The sequence below is a fragment of the Sceloporus undulatus genome, chromosome 2 (genome assembly GCF_019175285.1).
Source record: "Sceloporus undulatus isolate JIND9_A2432 ecotype Alabama chromosome 2, SceUnd_v1.1, whole genome shotgun sequence".
NCBI classification, from domain to species: domain Eukaryota; kingdom Metazoa; phylum Chordata; class Lepidosauria; order Squamata; family Phrynosomatidae; genus Sceloporus; species Sceloporus undulatus.
The window spans coordinates 137,806,165-137,828,963 of record NC_056523.1 but is presented as its reverse complement, the minus strand read 5'-3'; the positions used below and the strand labels follow the sequence as shown (position 1 = coordinate 137,828,963).

General features: G+C 39.7%; 1 protein-coding gene across 1 annotated transcript in view; it reads right to left on the bottom strand.

The window, feature by feature from the left end:
* Window positions 1-146: 146 nt before the first annotated feature.
* The window catches only part of ACOX1 (acyl-CoA oxidase 1), a 40,084-nt gene continuing 17,431 nt past the window's right edge, over window positions 147-22,799 (bottom strand). Inside the window, exons 3-14 of the mRNA XM_042448939.1 lie at window positions 20,607-20,767; window positions 17,068-17,175; window positions 16,185-16,304; window positions 13,689-13,804; window positions 12,608-12,777; window positions 10,641-10,803; window positions 7,972-8,162; window positions 6,025-6,204; window positions 3,202-3,307; window positions 2,965-3,108; window positions 1,965-2,171; window positions 147-1,621 (exon numbers count right to left, since the gene is read on the bottom strand). Coding sequence (XP_042304873.1) covers window positions 1,571-1,621; window positions 1,965-2,171; window positions 2,965-3,108; window positions 3,202-3,307; window positions 6,025-6,204; window positions 7,972-8,162; window positions 10,641-10,803; window positions 12,608-12,777; window positions 13,689-13,804; window positions 16,185-16,304; window positions 17,068-17,175; window positions 20,607-20,767 — 1,717 coding nt within the window. The 3' untranslated portion in view covers window positions 147-1,570. The remainder of the gene's footprint in view (window positions 1,622-1,964; window positions 2,172-2,964; window positions 3,109-3,201; window positions 3,308-6,024; window positions 6,205-7,971; window positions 8,163-10,640; window positions 10,804-12,607; window positions 12,778-13,688; window positions 13,805-16,184; window positions 16,305-17,067; window positions 17,176-20,606; window positions 20,768-22,799) is intronic.

Below are 22,799 nucleotides of genomic sequence, written 5' to 3'. Positions count from 1 at the left end.
TCGAGGTGAACGCAGTTAACAACAACAAAGGTTATTGTGAAATATGTTTGAAGGCACCAGAATAGCAGAAAGGATAGTGTTCACTCAACACATTAGCATTGCCCCTGATGATTTATCAAATCAACTCAAGAAACAATAGAGAGATGTTTTTCCACTGTTCAAAAGTGAATTTCTTTATTAAGTATACATGTGCCTGCAAAAGATGTTCAATGGTCTTCTATTGCTTGGTTTCCATCTCCAGTCAGCATTGCACAGAAAGCCAATATGCACGTATGTTCACACCACAGTAATCAGATACATTAGAAGGAATGTTTCAGCAGCTAGGAAGTTATAATGATTTTACAATCAGTTTTTGCTTCGATTTAAATACACAGTGCTTCTTTTGCTTGAAGGCTGTAGAGTTAGGAAATCCCTATAGCATGTTTAGGTCTTGGAAGAGAAATAGCAGAGTGGTCCAAGAATTAAGTCTCAAGACTTAGGTTTAGACTCTCCATTTACACAGTTTCACATAATTGAACACAAATCAAAGTTCTTCAGTTTGGGATCTTTACATCCTGATTTGTTGGAGAAATTTAATTGAAGCAGAATCCAACCACTTTGCTGGAATTGTTACTCCTGCTGATTTCACAAAACAAAGTTCTGTACAATGTTAAAATGTTAGCCTGCTAACAATAATCTGGAACTATTTAGTCTAAAGGCACCTATTCCTTGTGGCACCCCTGAGATCCAGATTGTGTACGATGATGGGCTTCTGGCCATCGTTCCAGTTTGGAACTTCTTCCCATTTAGGTTTTGATTCTGCAAAATGCAGGGTGTAAATCATTCTACTTCTAAAATAATTTAAGTGCTTCAGGAAGAGTTCTAGGAAATGCCAAGACTGTGACAGGAGTTATTGTCTAACCTTCAGATCAAACATGGCAGGAAGAATTATCCTTAACCTGCTGCGCATTAAAAGGTTTACAGCGTGACTACCACTTTCATCATTCCCAGTATTCTCTAGAACTTTTTGATATTTTCCCATTCCTTGGGACGTGAACTTAGATGAACATAAAACACACTGTGATACAGCTAGTTTTACAGGAGTTGTGATATTGACTCATAGCTTTACAGGAAAAAAGGAAGGTGGACTCTTAAGAACCATCTGGCAGAAGAATCAGAATGGCTCCTCTTAAAGAGGACAGGTTGTACCAGGAGTTAAATTATGAGTCTCTAAAATTGTTCCTGAATGACCTCCAGAACTACTTAGTAGTGAAAAAATCCTGCTAGATGTAACACAGGCTTCTGCAGCAGTTTGAATTGCTTCATAAATTGACAGTTTTAACATCAATTGGTAAAGTTTTTCTGAACGATTAAAAAGATTAGTTTCTGACCATAATTACAATGGCACTTTTATCATCTTGTTTCCTTTTCGTTAATCCATTCAAAATGGGTTAAAAATCATCAAGGCTAAAATTACCGACTACCCTATGGCTATCTGGATTCACCAAACGATTCAGGTGTTCATAGGGCAAATGAAGTAATCAGTTCCAGGGAACAGGAGAATAGTACAATAGAACAGCAGTAAAGGTGATCACAGTTTAGCTTGCATTGGCTTCAGGTGTTTGTGGAAAGATGGATGGACCTGTGGGAGGTATTAAGATAAGCCATTAATTAAAACACAAACACATACATACTCCATACATCTTCATCCCAATAGAATGGACCTGATTTAATGAAAGTTTTGTGACCCAGTCAATATTCAAACCTTGCAAACTTGTAATATCATTAGATCAGTGTACTCAATTAATATAACTGAGGATCTATATTATATGTTAAATAATCCCAAGAGAGATCCATCATTCCATGATAACTGTGAGATGCTGTTACAGTTTTATCTCACATTCCTTCTGATGCATTTCTGAGGAACCTCTTTTCTTTCTTGTGCTAATTATCTGATAAACGTAGGTGGTATAAGTATGCCTTACCTGTGTTTTATTTAGTGGAGATTTCTTTGACCACTCAAACATATTTTCATAGACATTACCATCGTATCGGCCAAGCACTGATCCAAGAACAGAATCATGGAAGTCAAAGGAGTCCACCAGTGCTACTGCATTAGGACGGATTAATGCCAAGAGTTCTTTCACGCGTTGGTTCACCTGAATTATCTGTGAATCTGTTAAAATGCCTCCCTGAGAAAGAAAGCAGAATAAAGTTATTCAGTTTATGTGAAGCCCAGCCCAGCTAACCTACAAACCAAGAGTTAAGATGCATTTGTATGTGGATACTGTCTCATAAGGATACTTATGGCTTTCTACTAGCCCAGGGACAGGCAAATTCACACATGCAGGGTCTACTTTGGTGTTTTTTTTTTTACAAGAATCCTGAGATTGATCCTACTACAAAAGACATTTACTCAACATTAAAGAATCTGAGTCCAGATTCTTTGAAACTGTTTTGAATATCAGAACTGAATGGTGCTTACAGTCCTTCCACAGAAAAATCAACTCCTAGTTACCTTTAGCTTTTTAAAATTTCAACTGTATATTTTATAGGTGTGTTGGAGTCATTTGGATGTTGCTGTTGCTAACAAATGGAAGTGAGAAACCCTTGCCCACCATATTGTCAATCACCTGGAGAACTATAAGTAGATATTGATCTACCTTAACACCACCCATGATCTAGCCTGGAATTGCCTGTTCTGACAGCAGCTCTTCATGGTAGAATCTCTTTCTAGTCTCACTGTCATCATTATGAAATCCCAATGACTGCCTCTATCTTACAAATAAGCCAAAAGCCCATCTTAGAAACCATATTCTATCTATAACTGGCCAACCTTGCCTTTAGCTCACTTGCCAGAATTATTTAACCAGAAGGTTTTTCTGTTGTCTTCCCAGTACTGTTTGATTTTAGTCATCCCCACTAAGTTATTTCTCTTTGTAGCTCAAAAACAGTGCATTGTGGTACAAGAATTTAGTTACATACATGCAGGAAGTCTCCAGTGTTTTTACTAATTCCATGTAGTGCATACAGTAGGCACAAATTGTTTAGGACAGCCCGGACAGCTGGGTCACCAATTTCTGAAATCTTTGCTGTGAAAAGCTTCACCACGACATAGTGACAGTGTGCCTAAAAAGGAATATTTAATGGACAAGTGTTAATTCCTTGAGTCTGAAGGATCAACAAGCTACAGACGCTAACTTATCTGGAGGCAGTACTGACCTCAGATGCTCGTACTAGATCAATGGAAGTCCGATTCCAAGCATCCTCCTTGCTCCTCCTACGGTTCAGTTCAGCCTGCAAGTTCTTTGCTGCAAATTCAACCAACCTGTAGTCCGGAAGAACACAAGCGTAACTTGTTCAAAACAGCTCCAAACCAGTAGTTAGCAGAATGAACCCTTGGGTCTATTGAACATGTACAAACAGTAACAAATGGTCATGGGCACAAGGCCCCAAAGATATATTCTTTATTTAGTAGCCAAGTATATGTCTCCTCTCTCCATAGAGATTTTTTTTTGCCATGTGTCTTGTTTTAATATTGTGCATTTATTTAGTGCAGTATGTGCTTTTTTCTTTTAGAGGTCAAACTCAGAATAATGGATGTTATATTGTGAACCAGTAAAATCCATCTTGCAACTTGGCTGCATGTAACATCTCTACTTTTGGGACCCTAGATCCTTGTAAATAGGGGTCAGCCTCAAAGACCATAAAGAAGTCCTGTGCTGACTGAAATACAGTACTCTTAATCCTTGCTATGACAGGAAACTCTCTAGGGAAACCTAAGCAAGTTCCTGATGGTGTACCTCTCTAAAAACCCACCACCCTCTAAACATCACACTGCTGAAGCCATCAAAGTTCTTCAGGAACTCTAGTAGCTACCTATGGTTCAAGAGGGTGCTAGAGCATCTCCTGCAACACAGAGCCCCTTCCCCCCTCCCCAAGACTGGAAAAGCAGTTTCCTTCCCTTCCAGAAGGGATACAGAGTTCTTCTGCCACTGCTGAATTTTAGCAGTGTGGTTCTGCTGCTGGCAAGCAACCACACTATTTCAGTTTGGAAGTAGCAGAAATGGACCAAGAGAGTGCATATGGTCCACCCATAATAGGGTGCAATAGACACAACTGTACCTATCTTGCTCTTCAAGAGAAGGATACTGTTATCTCTGCAGGGCCACTAACACATGTTCTTTTGTTTGATTATGAAAATAAGATTTCAGTTTTCAGCTGGTATTTTGGCATGGGTAGAGGTGTTCTGAAAGTTTTTTCCAGACTCAATATTCCCTTTGTTAGAGGAAAGGGCTGATATTCTCCAAATCATCCTCTTCCTATCAACCTTTTCCTAGAGATCCAGGCGATCTTATTTCCACCTCTTCATACATCGTACATTCTATCTTCTATCCACTCTAATTTGATGTTGTACAGAGTGATTTACACAAGATGTTCACTTCCAGATTCTTTCTTCCCCCTGATTCCTACATGTTTTTGGATGACCTCTTACCCAGTATTCTGTCACATTGAACACCTCCCTCTGTAGTACTGCCTTGGCCTCAGAGGGAGCGATCAGGCAGACCCAGCAACATCAGGGACAGCCTGAAGGAAGAGGCTCCTCCCTCTTTTAACTGTCATCTTGGCCTCAGAGGGAGCAATCAGGCAGACCCAGCAACATCAGGGACTGCCTGAGGGAAGAGGCTCCTCCCTCTTGTAACTGTCATCTTGGCCTCAGAGAGAGCGATCAGGCAGACCCAGAAACATCAAGGACAGCCTGAAGGAAGAGGCTCCTCCCTCTTGTAACTGTCATCTTGGCCTCAGAGGGAGCGATCAGGCAGACCCAGCAACATCAGGGACTGCCTGAAGGATGAGACTTCTCCCTCCTTTAACTGTCACCTTGTATTTGTATTGTATTCAATGTTTACTGTACACCGCTATGATCATTGCGGAATAGCGGTCTATAAATAAAACGTATTATTATTATTATTACACATTACACAATCTTTACAGCTGTTAGCATATTGTTTTTTGACTCCACTCGGCCCAAACCTCTGTTCAGCCTGACACCTATACTTTCATTTCATGAGTATGTAGAGAGATGTTTGAGCACCTTTGAGACTAACAACCATTTCACAAAATCAGGCATTAACTCCTTTGCAACATTTTAAGCCTGCAAGATTCTTAGCTGCATTCTCAGCTTTTAAAAATAAAAATCTGAGTTATGTTCTAGCTTCTCCCAACCCCCTTTTTTTTTTAGAAGAAAGAAAGAAAGAAAGAAAATCTAGCAAATGGGTTAAAGGGATGGTTAAAATAGAGGTAGAATATTTGGAGGAAAGGGTGTATTTTTAATTGTAATATTAATTTTGGGGGATTTTTTTCTCCATCTGTGGGGGAAAGCAATAGAGGATCACCCCTTTAACCCATTTGCTAGATCCATGCAAATAATCCTGTTTGCATTGGATTGCACAGGCTTTATGGGCTGCAGAATATCTCGTTTTAAAAAAAGGGAGAAAACTAAAACAGAACTCAATTTTTTACACTCTTACCCCGGGATACGAATGCGCCGCGTTACGAAATTTCCGGGTTACGAAAAAAAAAATAAAATAAAAAATAATTCCGGGTTACGAAGGTTTTTCCGGCTTGCGAAAAAAGTTTTGGTGCTTTTCGGCGCCATTTTGCACGAAATCGCGGCTTTTCCCCATTAGCGCCTATGGTAATTCGGCTTGCGAAAGACTTCCGGGTTACGAAAATGGCGCCGGAACGAATTAATTTCGTAACCCGGGGGACGAGTGTATTTGTAAAAGCTGAGAATGCAACTGAATAAGTATCTTGGAGGTTTAAAATCTTGCAAAGGAGTTGCTTAATTTTGTGGAATGGTTGTTAGACCCAAAGGTGCTACATGATCTTTCTACAGACTGATTCTATAGACTAACATGGCTGTATCTTTGAGTTTCATGTTATGAGAAAGACAAAAGAGCCAATACATTTCACAGAAACAAAGTATGAAATGGTCAAGATAACTGTTCTCAATTGAACTGTACACTTTACATAAGAACTTACCTTGAAGCTCTCAGTTTATATGCTTCCACTAAACTGGCTGGATTGTTGATATGCACTGTGGTGGGTCGAGCAGCCACTTGCTGGGGCTGAATGTGCTGTCCTGGTAGGTCATTCAGGTAGGACATCATGCCACTGAGCAACTGTCCTGAACTAACTTGTGTATAGCTTTTGACAAGGAATCTGGATACAAGACAAAAATTATATAACACATCACTTTGCTGACCACAGAACTACCTATGAACAAGTTAGCTCATAGGTGTGACCAGTAATCATGTCTTGGAACTGATCACAGCATATGTGGAGTAAAACTAGGAAAAAGAAAAATGCAAGTAATCAATACAATAGCTGTCTGATGTGATTCAGCAAACCTGAATACCATGAAAGTCTGGGCATTCCAGAATATTGTTCTTGAATTGAAATGATTCTTACATTTTCCAAGTTTTCTTTTTAACGTAGAGCTTTCTGGAATAACAGTTGAGTTTAATTATTAGTATTAGCCTTCACTGGCTGGCTTTTGCCCAAGAAAGAGCTCTCTAGGCAGGACACCATACAAGAGTAGCAACACAATAAAATGCAAAAAATTTTGTGGGTTTTTCGGGCTATGTGGCCATATTCTAGAAGAGTTTCTTCCTGACATTTCGCCAGCTTCTGTGAAGATGCCAGCCACAGATGCTGGCGAAACGTCAAGAAGAAACCCTTCTAGAACATGGCCACATAGCCCGAAAAACCCACAAAAAACTATGGATGCCGGCCATGAAAGCCTTCGACTTCACAATAAAATGCAACTTAACAAAAAAGAAAAGTTAACACAAGCATGAAAAGCAGGGAGTAGTAAAAAAAAAGTAACATAAAACTAAAGAAGCAATTTCAATCTCATCAACAACAAGCATACCTTGGGAGGGGACAACTTAATTTATAGTGAAGGCATATGAAAAACAGCAGCCCACAACAGTCCTCATTAAATGTCACAAGATTACCATGAAACAAAGGTGGAAATTGTGCTGCCTTCAAGATACAGTCGGCCCTTGATATCCGCGGGCTTGAAATCCGCAGATTTGAGTATCCGTGGACGGCTAGCCTGTGTTGTCGCTAATGACAGTGTGTGCTGGTCATGTGCCATTAAGGACATCCCCCATTGCCCCTAGTGATAGTGTGTGTATGCAGCAACGCCGCCATTAGGGACAACGGGACTTTATTTGTCCCCACCGAGAACTTCCAAGCACCTCGAAGAACTTCCAAGCTGTTGATTTGATCCTTTAATGGGAGTATGGCCTTCTCTAGACCAATTTATCTAATTCTAGATCAGCTTTCTTATTCTACCTGTGTTACATCTGGATCAAGACTCCATTCTAAACCACACACTAGGGAGTAAGCCCCCAGACTGCTGAAACTTCACCACCGCTGCTCTGTACTCACATGGGCTGAAGTGACTAATTAAACTTTTAAAGTGAGAGAACAGAATCAAAAAATCCATAAGAACATCACTGTTTGCTAGAGTAGGATCTGAAACAAATTCTTCTCACCAGTCTCTCACCACAGGAGAGCTGCTGAATTGCCTGCCCAACTGAGAAAGCTCCTCCTTGTTGACTTAAATGACATCCACTGTGAAAACATGGCCCTCACTCTGTAGGCGGGAAGCCCTCATTACATGCTGTGCTTTAGACCATGTTCCCTGATTTGCATGTGAGAGGAGAATGCTCCTGGGTATCTGTTATGGGAGAAAGGAGGTAATGGGTACTTATAACATCTATTTACATAGGACTTTAGAAAAAGCCAACCAGGAATAGATCCCCAAATGAGATCTGGCTGGCCTATCATTAGAATAGTACCTACAGCAATTTTGAGAATGACAGGTTTTGTTCAGCCATCCTCCAGAGTCATTCATGCAGTTAAGTGAAAAATGTGATGTCAAGAGGTAGAGAAATGCCCAAAGGTTACATCACTCACCGTGCAGTTTGCAACATCATGACAGTATTCTCTCCTTCATAAGTGCAGGAAGGGGTGAAATTGACATAGATATCAGGCAGGCCACTGCAACGGGAATAGCCATGCCCACCACATGCCATCCGGCATTCCTCAATGCCAGCATTGGCTACCCAAGAGCTGAAAGCCTTTAGCCCTGCAGACAATGCATGCAGCTGAGGGAGAGAAAAAAGTTAGGAAACCAGGCATCTTGTGATATTTCTACTAGGTCATGTATCATTATATTTAGCCCCCCTGACTTTATATGGCCAAAGGAGAAAAGGCAAATCCCCAAAATCTGGCTTGAAGAAATTTGATGGCATCAGGGTCTCACGGGTCCCCCACAGAATTTCAGAATTCAAAGAGTGAGAACAAATAAGGCAAAGAAGTCCAAAAATACAATTTTTCCTACTTGAATTCTTTCACGGGTGACCCCCGTGAAATATGTTACCAGCTGAGACCAGTGGTGTCACTAGGAAGTTGTGAGGGTTGCAGACTGCACCAGGTGACACCCCGAGGAGGTGTCACATCATTTCTGCTCAAACACCTGTATTATGGCAGAAACATTGTGGAATTTCCCTGTATCTCTTTAAAATGCTTTATAAGATGGTGGGAGGGAGGTGAACCTCAGTGGGAGAAGAAAGGAGGGGCCTCAGACTTTTTTAAAATTAAAATTTCAAAATTTTAAATTTTATTTTTTATTTTGAATTTAAAATTTTTAATTTTCTTTAAAAATATGTTGTAACCAAATCTTCACTATGTAAATACATTTACATTGCGCATATGATATTGTAATATGAAGGTATAATGTTTAATTTTGCTAGTTGTTTTATGTCACAACTATTAGCATTACATTCAGTGGTAGATGGGAATTCTGATTTACGAAGAACATTAGTGCAATTTTTTTTTTACCAAGGATTCTGTATGGTGTGAAATGGAAGGAGGAGGAGGGGATCAATGAGGGAGGTGACATCATGAGCGACCATACTGGGTGACAGCAACCCTAGAGATGCCACTGGCTGAGACCAGAATCTGTCAGGTCCAATATCATATTAACCAGCAGCCTTTGCTTATGAAGGTTACAACTTTTCCAATTAGATTGGACACCTTCTAAACAAAATGAACTTCAACAGGGAGAAATGCAAGGTACTGCAGTTAGGGCGGAAAAATAAAATGCACAGATATAGGATGGGAGACACATGGCTGAACGAGACTACGTGTGAAAGGGATCTGGGAGTCCAAGTAGACCACAAGCTGAACATGAATGAACAGTGTGATGCGGCAGCTAAAAAGGCCACTGCAATTTTAGGCTGCATCAGTAAAAGTATCGTATCTAGATCAAGGGAAGTCATAGTGCCACTCTATTCTGTTTTGATCAGGCCCCACCTGGAATACTGTGTACAGTTCTGGGCACCACAATTCAAAAAGGATGTTGAAAAACTGGAACGTGTCCAAAGGAGAGCAAGTAAAATGGTGAAAGGTCTAGAAACCATGTCCTATGAGGAACAACTTAAGGAGCTGGGGATGTTTAGCCTGGAGAAGAGAAGGTTAAGAGGTGATATGATAGCCTTATTTAAATACTTGAAGGGATGCCATACGGAGGAGGGAGCTGACTTGTTTTCACTTGCTCCAGAGACTAGGACCCGGAACAATGGATGCAAGCTACAGCAAAAGAGATTCCACCTCAACATTAGGAAGAACTTCCTGACAGTAAGGGCTGTCCGACAGTGGAACAAACTCCCTCGGAGTGTAGTGGAATCTCCTTCCTTGGAGGTCTTTAAACAGAGGCTAGATGGCCATCTGTCAGGGATGATTTGATTTGGATTTCCTGCATGGCAGGGGGTTGGACTAGATGGCCCTTGAGGTCTCTTCCAATTCTATGATTCTATGATTCTAATGTAGGCTTGCCAGAGTGAAAATTTAAGTTACCTTCTGTCCCTTTAATGGATGTGTAGCAGAAGGAAGCAGGTGTAGCTTGTCATGCAACAAGGTAACAAGCAACACCTGTTGAAATTCCCTCTTCTATACAACCATTAAAGAGATAGAAGGTGACTCCAGTTGTTATTCTGGCAACTCTGTCTAAAGAGATTAGACAAGTCCATGAGGGACTATTAAAGGTTCATGGTCATAACTGTTAAGGAATGCTCTTTATAAGGACCTATAGTTTCACAAAGGATAGGAACAGATCCAAATTACAAATGCAGCCACAAAATGGAACAAGGAAATTTAATTGCCTTGTCTTTGGGGGGAGGAGGTCCTGACTTCTACCTCAATAAGGTTCTATCTTTCTGTAACATCTCATACAAGCAAGATGCAGACTTGTGACTCCAACAATGTTACCTTCTCACCCTGTCATTTTTACCCTCTTTTTCAGATTAATGAAGATACCTATGTGCTTTGAAAGCTAGCATAATTTTCTTGAGGGGCGTGGTAAAAGAAAATGTGTTTTCATCCCTTTTGGTTTTCCATTAACCATTCTTTGGGTTGAAGCAATGGCTTTCACTTCTGTGCCTTCATCTGTGAAATTCATGGTTCTAAATTCTTCCCCCTTGACTCTCTTCTCTCCTAGGAATCACCCTTATATTCTAAAGAAAAAGAATACACTTGGCCAAATTCAGTAGGACTTCCTCCCATTTTAAGTAGAAGAATCACACCTCTGGCAGCTCACTCAAGTCTCCATCACTGATGTTCCCAGTGATGCGACGGTAGGTATCTTTCATATAGGCACCCACAAAGTGGAAGGCATATGCTGTTGCCAAAAGTGGAAACAGTTTATACTGCTGAGTCTGATAATCCAAGATCTGAGGCTCAGGTTCCCTGCAGCAGAAAGCAAATGAAAGAGAGAGATTAAGTTATTGATGTAGTCTGCTGACCATTTCAAAGTATTACAAATGATAAAACCATAAAATAAATACTACAATACAGCTACCATAAAAACATTGTAAAAGAGTAAAAGAAACCTCCGCTGTTGCTAAGGCTTGATTTCTTAGAAAGTCAATACAAGTACTAAAAGTATGGTAAAGTTGCATTCCAAAGAAGATGTGGAAACATGCAGCGATAGTATACAAGTGGCCCTCCACATTTATTGTTTGAGTTTTGCGGATTTGACTATTAATTGTTTTGATTAATATGTTACCTCTAAGAATCTCTAGGTCCTCCAGTGCAATACTGCCAGAAGTTGTCCTAAAGTCACACTGCAGCACCTAGAGATTCCCGGAGAAAATCCTTCTCTAGGCATGTATAAGTCCTCCAGTGCAATTCTATGGTCAACTTCTGCCAATGTTGGCCAAAGAATTGCAATGTAGGACCTACAGATTCCTAGCAAGGTGTTCTCTGAGGTAAAAAAAAGAATAGGTTTTTATTTGCATTTCCCCCCACTTTCACAGTGCCCCTAACTCCAGTGACTGTGGAGGACCCACTTTATTTACTTATAGAAACAATGGTGAATTGGTCCAACATGTGAGCAATGAAAAGTTTCTTTATAAAGAGAAGAAAATGTTGATTAGTTTTAAGTATAGAAGACTTTAGATAATACAGATGAAACAGATACAGGATGGGAAAAGAAAATCTGAATTTAGTAAGCCTAGGCTGCAACTTCTATCTCATTGCAAGTTTGGCTCCAAGTTCTGAGGAAGCCTTTTGCCAAGGTGGCCTCAGTTCCCCTGGCAAAACATTCAGTTTTCTCCTCACTGTTGCTTGCCCATTCTGTCAGGACCCATCTGCATTATTAGCCAGGGGAAGACAGAAAGGCAAGCAATGGTCTACTACTGCTCCTTCTCTTCTGCTTATCTCACTCTTCAAGAGAGGTGATGGACAGGTAGCAACATGTATGGAAAAGCAGCAGCAGAGTTTGGGGTTCCAGAAAGCTGATAGTGGACCACTTGAAAGGGTATCTACCAAGGTAGGTGCCTCATGATCCTGACAATTAACACTGACCAATCTTGGGCAATGGCCTCGATGTGGTAGAATGACAATGATTCAAATGTAATGGGAGGAGAGGCTGTATGCTGCTTCTTTAAGGGGAAGACGACACTTATGCTTCCTTCTTCTGATTTCCCTTTGTAATCACTCCTGCCTCCCACCAAAACCAAAGCAGATGTCACAGATGCTTGGAACAAACCATGAGTAGCTTCTAAATTAGTCTATGGTATTCCAAAAGGAAATTTTGCATTAAGGGTTTAATAGTGCACTGGGCAAGAGAGCACAATATTGGTATTTGATACCTAAGCATTGTGTGCAAGACTAGGCTGTATACTACATGGGACTTAGGAGTGCAAGACCCCTATAAAAAGTGGGAAAACTGCAAATAACTCTACTCCTCTGCCAAAACAATAACATTTACACACACACAAAAAAATACAATCTGCTTTTTCAACCCACTATGGATTACTTTGAAACAGCAGGGTTCCTTCAAAAGTCAGAACCTTGCCACCATCTTCACTGCTGTCCTAGTCATTTTTAATAGGAACTTAACAAGCTCCACTGCACACCTGCAGTACTTCAATCCCTATTTTAAAAATGGCATAGGCCAGCAGCAGCAGCAAATAATCTTGTGAATAATCAAATCCGCAAACGTCAAAACTGCAAATGTGGAAGGCCAACTGTACTACCGGCTTCTTACCCTGGCTTCAGTTCCGACTGGTGCCGCACTGCACTGTAACGGATGGCAATTGTACAAGCTCTAGCTAGAGAGCGAGCAGCATCTCCTACTATTATTGAACGGATGAACACCATGGTTCCATATGTCAGCTTGGCATTTAGAGGTTTCACATATGTGCCATCTGGTTCAACCTAGCAGAAGGAAGCAGTACAAATATGAAGGGCTGGTTGTTTCAATATTCCTTTTACAGTTTTACATAGATGACACTTGCATTTTTAACACCTTAAAAGCATATCTGAACAGATACTCAGTCACTAAAAGCACTTTCAAAATCTTGATGATCTACACTGAACTATTTTTGTTGTCTTTATTTCAATAAAATGGCTGGATACCATTTGTGTGAAGGGATGAGATACAAATCTAAGCATATAAACAGATTCCCCACCATCAACATTTCTGGCTGCCTCCCATCTAGCTCATGCTGTGAAACTAGTAGTGTTTGCATTTGAGATTCGAAAGTTCATACTGCTCAAGTAATGACATTTAGATTAGTGATTAAAAATAATTACAATAATTATCAGGCTATTTTGCAAAACAGAAGACTGATGAAACATGAAAGGGAGGAGGTCAGATACTAAATGTATGTTATTAGCATTCATTCAATAGGAGGTTGTCAGTGGCTGGAGCAGGAAACAATTAGAAATGAATCCATGCCTGGTCAGCTGCCTTAAAAGATGAGATTGCCAATTATACAAATAAACAGATTAGCAAACCTAGCAGATTGCATATGAGTGGTTTTTTCTTGTCTTACATAAACTGCAATACACTGGACTTTGGCACACTTTAAAAAGATTTCCAGGCAACTTGACCTCAAAAACTGGAAACAAGATAGAATTGCACAAGTCAGAAGTCCTCAGCAAGAGACACAGTAGGATTTAATCTTAGAGACATGACCACACTTCCTGTAACACCAATTTAAAGCATTTGGAGTGGTCAGTTCCTTCTAGTGAGTGTAAGTCACTATTTGAAAAGGCTTCTCTGAAGTGATTTGAAGAACTGGTAGTTGTACATCAACAGCAAAAAAAGACCACCAAAACTTTACCTTGGCGTGTTTCATTAGCATATTTTCACGGGGTATGCGGAAATTGTCCATTTTTAAATAGCCATTGTCCATTTCATCATAACCAAATTTTGGCCCAATATCACCAACAGTAATGCCTAGCAAACAGGGTAAAACAACGAGTGTAAGAAATTCTCTACATTCTTAATGGAAAGCTAAAAGGGGACATTCATAAACTAACTTGCTACATATGCCCTACTATGGTGCTAGAATGATTAATACCCTTAAATTGTTCTGCTGACAATCCTAGGGATTCTTCCCATGACATGAAGATTCAAAGTGCATGGCATGATACCCAACATGGATTCCATCTTTCACATCACATTACAGCATATAGTGAAAATACAAAGACCAATTTTTTAAAAGAGATTCTCAATCTTGCTGCAAACTGTGGCAAGTAAAGCCTGATTTACAGGCAGAGGGTTATGGACAGAGACTATCTGCGTATGAGAAATCTATGAGGATTATGGGTATGATAAATCTACATTTATCTCTTCTACATGCTAGATGGACCACAAGGCACTCGTACTCTCCTTGCCTTGTTCATTAAAGTGAGGGTTAAGCAACTTCCTGGGGAGGGGGATACATGGAACCCCTTGGAGCCACATCATTTATTCCTGATAGTACCCAGCTCTCTATGATAACAGCAAAGTGCTAGACTATCCTCCTTCAATAATGGATGGTGACTGGAATTTGTGAATTTGCTAAGAAGCCATGATTCAATAACACGTTCCAAACTCTTAAACAAAGGCTTGAAAAGAAATAATGTTTTTTAGGAGACTATATGTGAAAGATCCACTGTGGTGTAGCAGTATGAGTGCTGGACTGGGAGATCAGGGTTTGAATCCCTGCTCAGCCATGAAAACCCACTGGGTGTCTCTGCGCAAATCACACTCACTCAATCGCAGAGAAAGACAAAGACACCATCTCCGAACAAATCTTGCAAAGAAAACCTGATAGATTCACCTTAGAGTTGTCACAGGTCAGAAACAACTTGAAGGCACACAACACAACAACACATGTAGTAGTATTCTGTTATTCATTACTTTTGTGTGTACCACACAGATTCTTGACCAAGAAAGGGCTCTTTCTTCAAAAGAAACAACTTTCTCAGAAGTAGTATGTTCTGTTTTCACACCACAGTGGTAAACAGAGAATATTAGTTTTGCAGAACATGTTATAAGCCATGTTATTATACTAATTCAGCCCTTTCAAGATTTTGAACATTGTTTTTCTGTATCTCACTACCACCACATTTTATAACAGTGTTTGGATTTTTTATTTATTTATAATCTTTGTGTTCGGTTCCAGTCTACAGGTTAACTCTTGCCTTTCATTGGACTTAAGACTAAGACTCCTCTCTACCATACATATGTTTATTTGCTTATCCAAACTTGGATTGTACTGATCACACATATATCCTTTTAACAACTCTCAGACTACCATTAATATCTGCACTTGTCATCCCAGTATCATGCTCATGCCTTTTGCTATTATTTTATTATTATATTACATTATTCTATTACATTTCAAATCCCCCCAATATGTATAAATGTTTGCCTTTGTTATTCTTGTTGCTGTTGTTGTTGTGTGCCTTCAAAGTTATTTCCAATTTATGGTAGCCCTAAGGCAAATCTATAATGGGGTTTTCTTGGCAAGATTTGATCAGAGGAGTTTTGCCATTGCGTTGAAGCTATATTCTATGTATCTGAAGAAGTGGGCTGTAGTTCATAAAAGCTGATCCTGAAGTAATGCTTGATGGACATTCCTAGATTATAGAATATTTTAGCTAGCCCACTTCTTGTTGTCTATCCACTTTCTATGCAGACAGGACTTCAACAATTGACTGCTTTCTATGGTCTAATATTTTAGAATAGATGTGTTGACATACTTTACTGCTAATTTATTGATAGTGTGGCATTTTAAAATCATATACATTTTGGCTTAAAGTATAATTAATTTAATTTGTATTTTAATGTGGGTAACGTGTTGTGTTTTCATTGAAACCTTTTGAAATTATTTGAAAACTTCATTGGCTCTTCGCTCTGGGAAACATTATATAAATCAAATAAATAAGAGTTTCAAAACATGTGCCCCAGTTCACTGCCTGGAAATGTACTTTATAGTCTTTGTAGGTGCTTTTAAAATAAACCTTCAGCTGCTTCCTCATACACTGCTATTTTTTTGTTTAGCTTCTTTGTAAACCTAGCTAGGACAGCTTCCAACAAGCTTTTGCCCTCTGGATGCATTGGACCACAACTACCATCATTCCCAGCCAACAAGACCACTGACCATGCTGATTAGGATCAAAGTGGTAATCCAACATATCCAAAGGGTGGTAATCCAACATATCCAAAGGCTTTGGGAGAGGCAGTTTTAGAATGATTATTAAGTTATCCTTACATTTATACCAGGGGGCAAAGTACACAAAGAAAGAACAAACCCACATATACAAAGACACAGAAGTTGGGGCCATACCTGGTAATGGCTCATGGGTTCCCAACTGGCGTATCGGCACTATGAAAGCATGTAAACCATGACACTTGCCCTGGGTATAGAGCTGAGCCAAAACTATGGCATGGTTTGATGTCTTACCCACTGAAAGGAGATAAAGAAAAAAGAACATAAACAAATGGAAGCTTTACCACACAGTCCAATCCCCCCCCCCCCCCGTACATTTTAAGACTGCTAAGCACTAACTTTGCTTGTCATTAAAAAAGAAACATACATGCAACCAAAACAGGAAACAGACCTAGATGCTGCTTTCATTAACAACTTGGGTAAGATTCTTGAAATGTAATTGTATTTTGTCCCAATGAGAAAAAACCGAGGAGGATGTGATTGAGCAGGGAACATACCATCATGACTTTGTCTTCCCTAACCTGGTACCCTGCAAATTTTCTGGACTACAGCATCCATAACCCTGAGCCAGCATAACCAATGGCTATGAAAGGAGTGATAGTCCAACATATTCAGAGGGCACAGAGTAAGTATAAAGAAAAAAACAGTCAAGCCTCTTTACATAAAACCACATCCTCCCACCTCAGCCTTCAGTATCAAGAGAACAGCATAAAAGAATAAGAAATATTTCTGAAACAAATGCTATTTATTCCTCACTGGTCGCATCCTTATGAAACACATTAGACTAATAAAGACAATTTCAATCTCTTGTTTCTAGAACCAAGATTAACCTTCTGGGAGAGGGGAGGGTTCCTAATTTTTATACAGTGAAATAAAAGATTATATAACATGAATTGTATTTAAAAACAAAAACAATTAATTAGTTTAACTGTCTTCAGGTGGGATAATTCTAAAGGGAGACACAGTGCATATAGCTTCAAAGCTGAAACAATCCACTTACATCCCCCTGGCCACCACTTAATAGAAGTCACAGTTGGGCTGTTTATGATGAATTCCTGTGTTGCAGGATCATAAGTGGCTGTGGTTTCCAGTCCTCGGAGATGAGTTCCTATAGACAAGCAGCACATCTTGTTTCATGGGTTATACAGAAGACTTACAAATATATTTTTCTGTGAATTTCAGTGATGAGACAAACACAGATAATACAAAATATACCATGGGAAAAGGGGGGGGGGGGGGGAACGGACATAAATATAGTAAAAGTAAGTATATGTATGAAATACTGGATGCATGCCAATCACACAATTTGCCTAAGATCGCAGCCAGATCTTTCCACTTTTGAGCACCTCCATCCTGACAATGTACTGGTTTTATCACCAAGAGGCAGTTGCTGCTCAGAGTTACATTTTCTTGTCTGCTTGCCACTAAAGCATACATGCAAAGTGAATGTCATAACTATCTGATAAAATCCCCTAAAGAGAGACACAGCCTCTTTATCCCTTTCTTGTGATGAAGCTATGCATTAAAATCCAGCTATTGCTTTGCGTGGAAGTTCAACAACTGCTTCCTTAATGAATTTTACTTCCAAATGTTCATTCTGCTCCAACCCACTGCCACACCCAGACACAATCTTCTTTCCTTTTTCCTGCAGATAGGCTCATAAGTTTTTCAAGTTGAGCAATGGAGCTTGGCAGGTGTTGGGGTTTTTCATCTTCTGCATATCAAGGAAATGGCGAAATCAAGCTTCTTGCAAGGGTTTTGCCATCTGGCTATGATGAAGATTTATGTCAAAATGTCAACTGAGATTTCATGGCACACTCAAGGTGGCAACCACTTTTTTTAAAAAAGAAAAGATTGCCTAGCACTATAGCACGGTAGACTGGTTTTGTAGATTTACACAGAAAACTTGTATAGAAAGCAGTGGAGGTGACTTTATTTTTGAAAGAGTCCAACTCATGTATATTATATACTTTTTTCAGAACTTGACACAATTGTGAGCAGGGTAGAAATGCATCTTTGACCAGCTGCACTATGAATTACAAACTTATTTTTCTTAGGAAAAGCCATTCATCCATTCTCTCAGCTTTTAGTTTTTTAAAAGTAAGCTGTTCAGCCCTAGGGTGGTAGTGACAAACTTTAAATATTAATGCAATCCTGAATGTTGTCTTTGGTAAGCTCTAGTTTAGACTTTGATTCAGCCCAGCCTTTTGCATGTATCAAACTCAGCCTTATTTTGGCCATTCTATACACTACTGGAAAGGGGAGAAATCTGCCTTGGAGGGTTTTAGCAAATTCTTCTACTTTTAAGCCTTGGAGAAAAGGATGGCTATGAATCAACTTGGCCTATGCTTTTGCTCAGGTGTCCCACCATGCTTAATACCTTTTACAGTTGCAGACAAGACACTTGGTGGGATGCCCGAGCCAAGAAAGAACTGAACAGGCAGAGAGGCCTTTGTAAACTGTTCAAGAGTTGGGATATTCTCTGTTTAGGATCATCAGCCTTCCACAAATGATAAGCATAGCTAAGCATGAATATATGAACTATCTAGATGACAGTGTTTGTTCTAACCCTCATAATTTGTCTTGAAAAGAATTCTACAAACTGAAAATGTGCTACTAGAATGTTCATTATCCATGTCAGGAACACATAGTCAGTTGTCTACAGAAAGTGATGTTCTGAACAAAGATTCCTGTGTATCCTGACTTTCTAGCACCAGAGGTCACCTCTCAGCATAACATGTACAGAATGCCCATTTTCCTTGCAGCTGTACCTGTGGCTTGAGGAGATGGGGTCACTTGATGCTGAGTGAGGTTGTGGTGATGGTAAAAATAAAAATCCCAATTTTCCAGCTTTTACAGTACATATCAACTATCCTAGTCAAAAAAGAGAGAGGAAACAAAGCAGACCTCAGCCCAAGATTTAAAAAACCAAATGGCACTGCTCCCAAGTAGACCATAGAATATAGCCAACCTGACTTAAGATTTTCAGGAGGAAAAGAAGTTCCAGTCAGTTTCTCCTCTATGAGAGTGAGGGAACACAATTTTTTAAATCTAAAATCTTTTTACTGAAACTCCAGAAACCTTCCGTTTTGGAAAAAAAGCCTTCTTTTTATCGAGAAGAAGTTTGTTCCGACAAACTCATAACCCTACTGTTGGCAAACAGTGAATTCTATATTTCTTGATCAGAAGGAAGATTACCATACTAAGTGACAGCACAACAAAAGAAGACATACAAAATCTATCTACAAAGGTCACAGCTAAAATGAGGAGCCACAGAGCTGATGTTGGTGGTTATGGTTGTTGTTTTTATTGTTATGTTTCATTAAATTTATTGTATTGTTTTAATGTCTTATTCTATAAGCTGCCTTGAGAAAATTCACCTTAAAGTGCAGGTTGCTTCTCAAATGAAGTGATCGTGTATTGCTCCTGTAGTACCTCAAATAAGTTTTACCATCTCCAAAATGAATAAGCCAAATAGGACAAGAGTAATCTCAACAGTAGATGGGTTTGAAGACTATCTGAGCTGCACGTGTGAAAGATCACCACACCCTGGGCATTTAAAAAAACACACAACTAACTATGTAATTGCAGGATGTCATTATGTGAAAGAGGAGTGCCCTTCAAATACACCCAGATACAATATTGCACCAGAATCTCACAATTAGAAACTTATGTGATACTTTTTAATCTACTAGACTTAACACAAATATTTGTTTTCAGAGGATTCATTTTTCCTCATGATATTATGGAAACTAGAATGAAGATTCTGTTTGGTTTAAGCACATTAACTGTTGTAAATTTAAATCTTTCTGTGACACCATCATGATATATTTTATATTAAAGATCTGTGATCTAGTTTCCCCTGGAAGCCTCAAGTTTCTAATAAAGCATTAAAGGGTGACGTCAACTACACAAAGATCATAATCAAAGTTTATTTACACTGGAAGTTGCATCAAGTAGAGAAACCCACTGAAGAGAAACAATTTCAGTTGGCTTTGCAAAATCTCCCTCCCGCACACAACATTTAGAAATGGTGAACTTAGTGCTACAGAAACAGAGATGCTTCCAAGGAATTTAAGCATTGTTACTGAAAGGATGAATTAAGACTGCTAAGAAATAGACTTCTTTCTCCCTCATGTTATTTAAATTATGGCTAAATTTAAAGGTGGTTTCATCAACACAGAATATTTATTTCTTGCTCAAGACTATGTGCTCATCTGTGTTCTTTGAAAGCATGCATGTAATTTAAATGTGTAACCTAAAAGCAAATGCATATCAGCCAGTGGAATACGTCAGGCCAGAAACATGGGAAAAGATGTGTTCGACATTTAGCAATGTCACCTTTGGCATATGACTGAGCCATACCATCTGAAATTTCTACCTCTATGTGCAATTCTTTCATAAAAAAGGTACCCAATAGACTTCTGAGAACTGGATAGCCTGAAAGACCCTGAATTTAAAGATACACACTCCACAGTTTTCGAAACATCGTCTACCCAGAGGTATCACTCTTTCAAATAAGACTTGAAAGTACTGTACCATGACCCATCTCTGTTTGAGCATATGTGCCAATGATCTCCAAGTTCCAAGCAGGCATGAAGAAGCGATCCTGCTGTTCTTGGGTTGCCTGGGTGAGGAGCGTGGGCAGGAACATGCCCAGGTGGAGGTCCAAAGGTTCAGGTCGGCCTCGGTGAGCAGAGCTGTAAAGAAATGCCGAGGGAAAGGAATTGTGAAGGGACATTACAGGATTGAAGCAGGTGAGATTAGAGGTGCAGATTGGAAGGTGGAGAGAGAGAGAAAAAGATAATTTTGTACGAATTAAGAATTTAGAAAGCACAAATTTTTATCAAAGCACCATTCTTTTCCTTGGCCCAAAATGATTTACACAAGGAGAGGTTATTCTACTCCTATTACAAAAAGAAGACCAGAATGACAGAGCAACACTTCCTAGTTTTGTTTTGGTGTTTTTTGGTAGGGTGGTATGTGGGTTGATAATTACTGCAACATTAAACAGAAGTTGAATTGGTTGCTCCCAACTATTGGAAATGTATTTTCTCTTCTCAGCACTTAAAGCTTTTAGACTAAATTAGATAAGGAATGCTTCACACTGGAATTATAGGTTTCCATCTATATCCAATTTGATTTCTGGGGGAAATGTTTAGACAAAACACAATTTAAAACAAATAGCAAAGCCAATTTTAATTGTCTCTTTTTGATTCCAATAATTTTGACACCATCAGTTTTTGTTGTTGTATTAAAATTATTATTTAGGGGCTCTCTGTGGAAGAAAAGAACAATGCTCTGAATCAGCAATCAAAGCTAGTGAATAGATCCATAGCTTTGTGTCAAAAGCCAACATTTATAAACAGCTGAACCATCACCAGCAATGGTCTCCAGAATCCAATAAAACATGCTTCTTTATAATCCAGTAGCCCGCACATGATGTCTTCATCTAGATTAAGATTAAGCACTCATTATCCCTTGTACCAGCCCTCCCTCCAACATAGCTTTGTATGCAGTGCTCATTTCATTTCCTGTATACTGGTGTAGTGACTAACAGAGCAAGTCAAGAATACAATTTTTGGTCCAAATTTAACTTTTATCACACTATGGGGCTGGACAAACAGCCCCGAAAGGGCAGCCTCCAGATGCCCCTTCTTCCACCAGATTGGGGCTTTGACAACCACACACCGCGGCCTCAATCTGGCCTTTCCAGGGCGCACTGGAAAGGGCACAATAGCCACAGTTATATGATGCTTCTTCAGTGCTACATCGTCTGGAGTGCCAGAGGAGTGGCTTGATACTGTGAGTTGTGTGAAGCAGCACACAACATCACGGTGCACTGGGGGGGGGGGGGGTGTGGGGGCATGTGTCATGCGGACACAATGCCCTGACTCCACCCCCAGGCCAGCCTTAATGGCTGGTCTGAAGAGCCCCTAACTATTTTTAATAAGCTATAAACTTTCAGACTTGGTAACCAATCTGCAATATGGGGATAATAATCAAGTAGTTTACAGATTTATAGTGGACTTAAATAAGACAAATTAATGTGCTCTTGATTTAAAGTCAAGTGTGTGCCTTCAAGTCATCTGTCAACTTATGGAAACTCCATGAGTTTCATAGGTTTTCTTAGGCAAGGAATACTTGGCAATAAGCACACCTCACACTATAAAGAGGCAAACACTGCTAATAAACCATTCTTCTCCCTGTGAGATAGCCAGTATTCATAGGCTGATAGTAAAATTCTCTCTTATCAACAGCACAATAATGATGGCTACTCTAGCGGTAGTGGTATGCTTGACACCAAGAGATGGCTGAAGCAGAGACTCTTCTTTAGAATAGTTCAAATATTATTTATTGCAAACACACAGCCTACTGTGATAGGAACAGACTGTATGGTATCACAATTAAAATTTAAATAATGCAGTATTTCCAACCCATTCAAAGTACGGTACCTTTGTGTAACAGTAAAGTGAGGCATATTACATCTTATGATTAAGAAAAAGGCCAAGAACTTACATCACAGACATTGGCCTGTTCCAGACGGGCATAAAGCACGCGCTCCGCACGTACTAGGGTTAGGAAGGGGCGTCACTTCCTGACACCCCTAACCCTAGTATGCGCAGAGTGCGCACAAAATGGCGGCACCCGTTCCACATGGGGGGCGCCATGTTGATGTTGCGGACGCATAGCGTCCGGAAGTCGCACAGCAGAAGTGATGCCGCGAGTGTG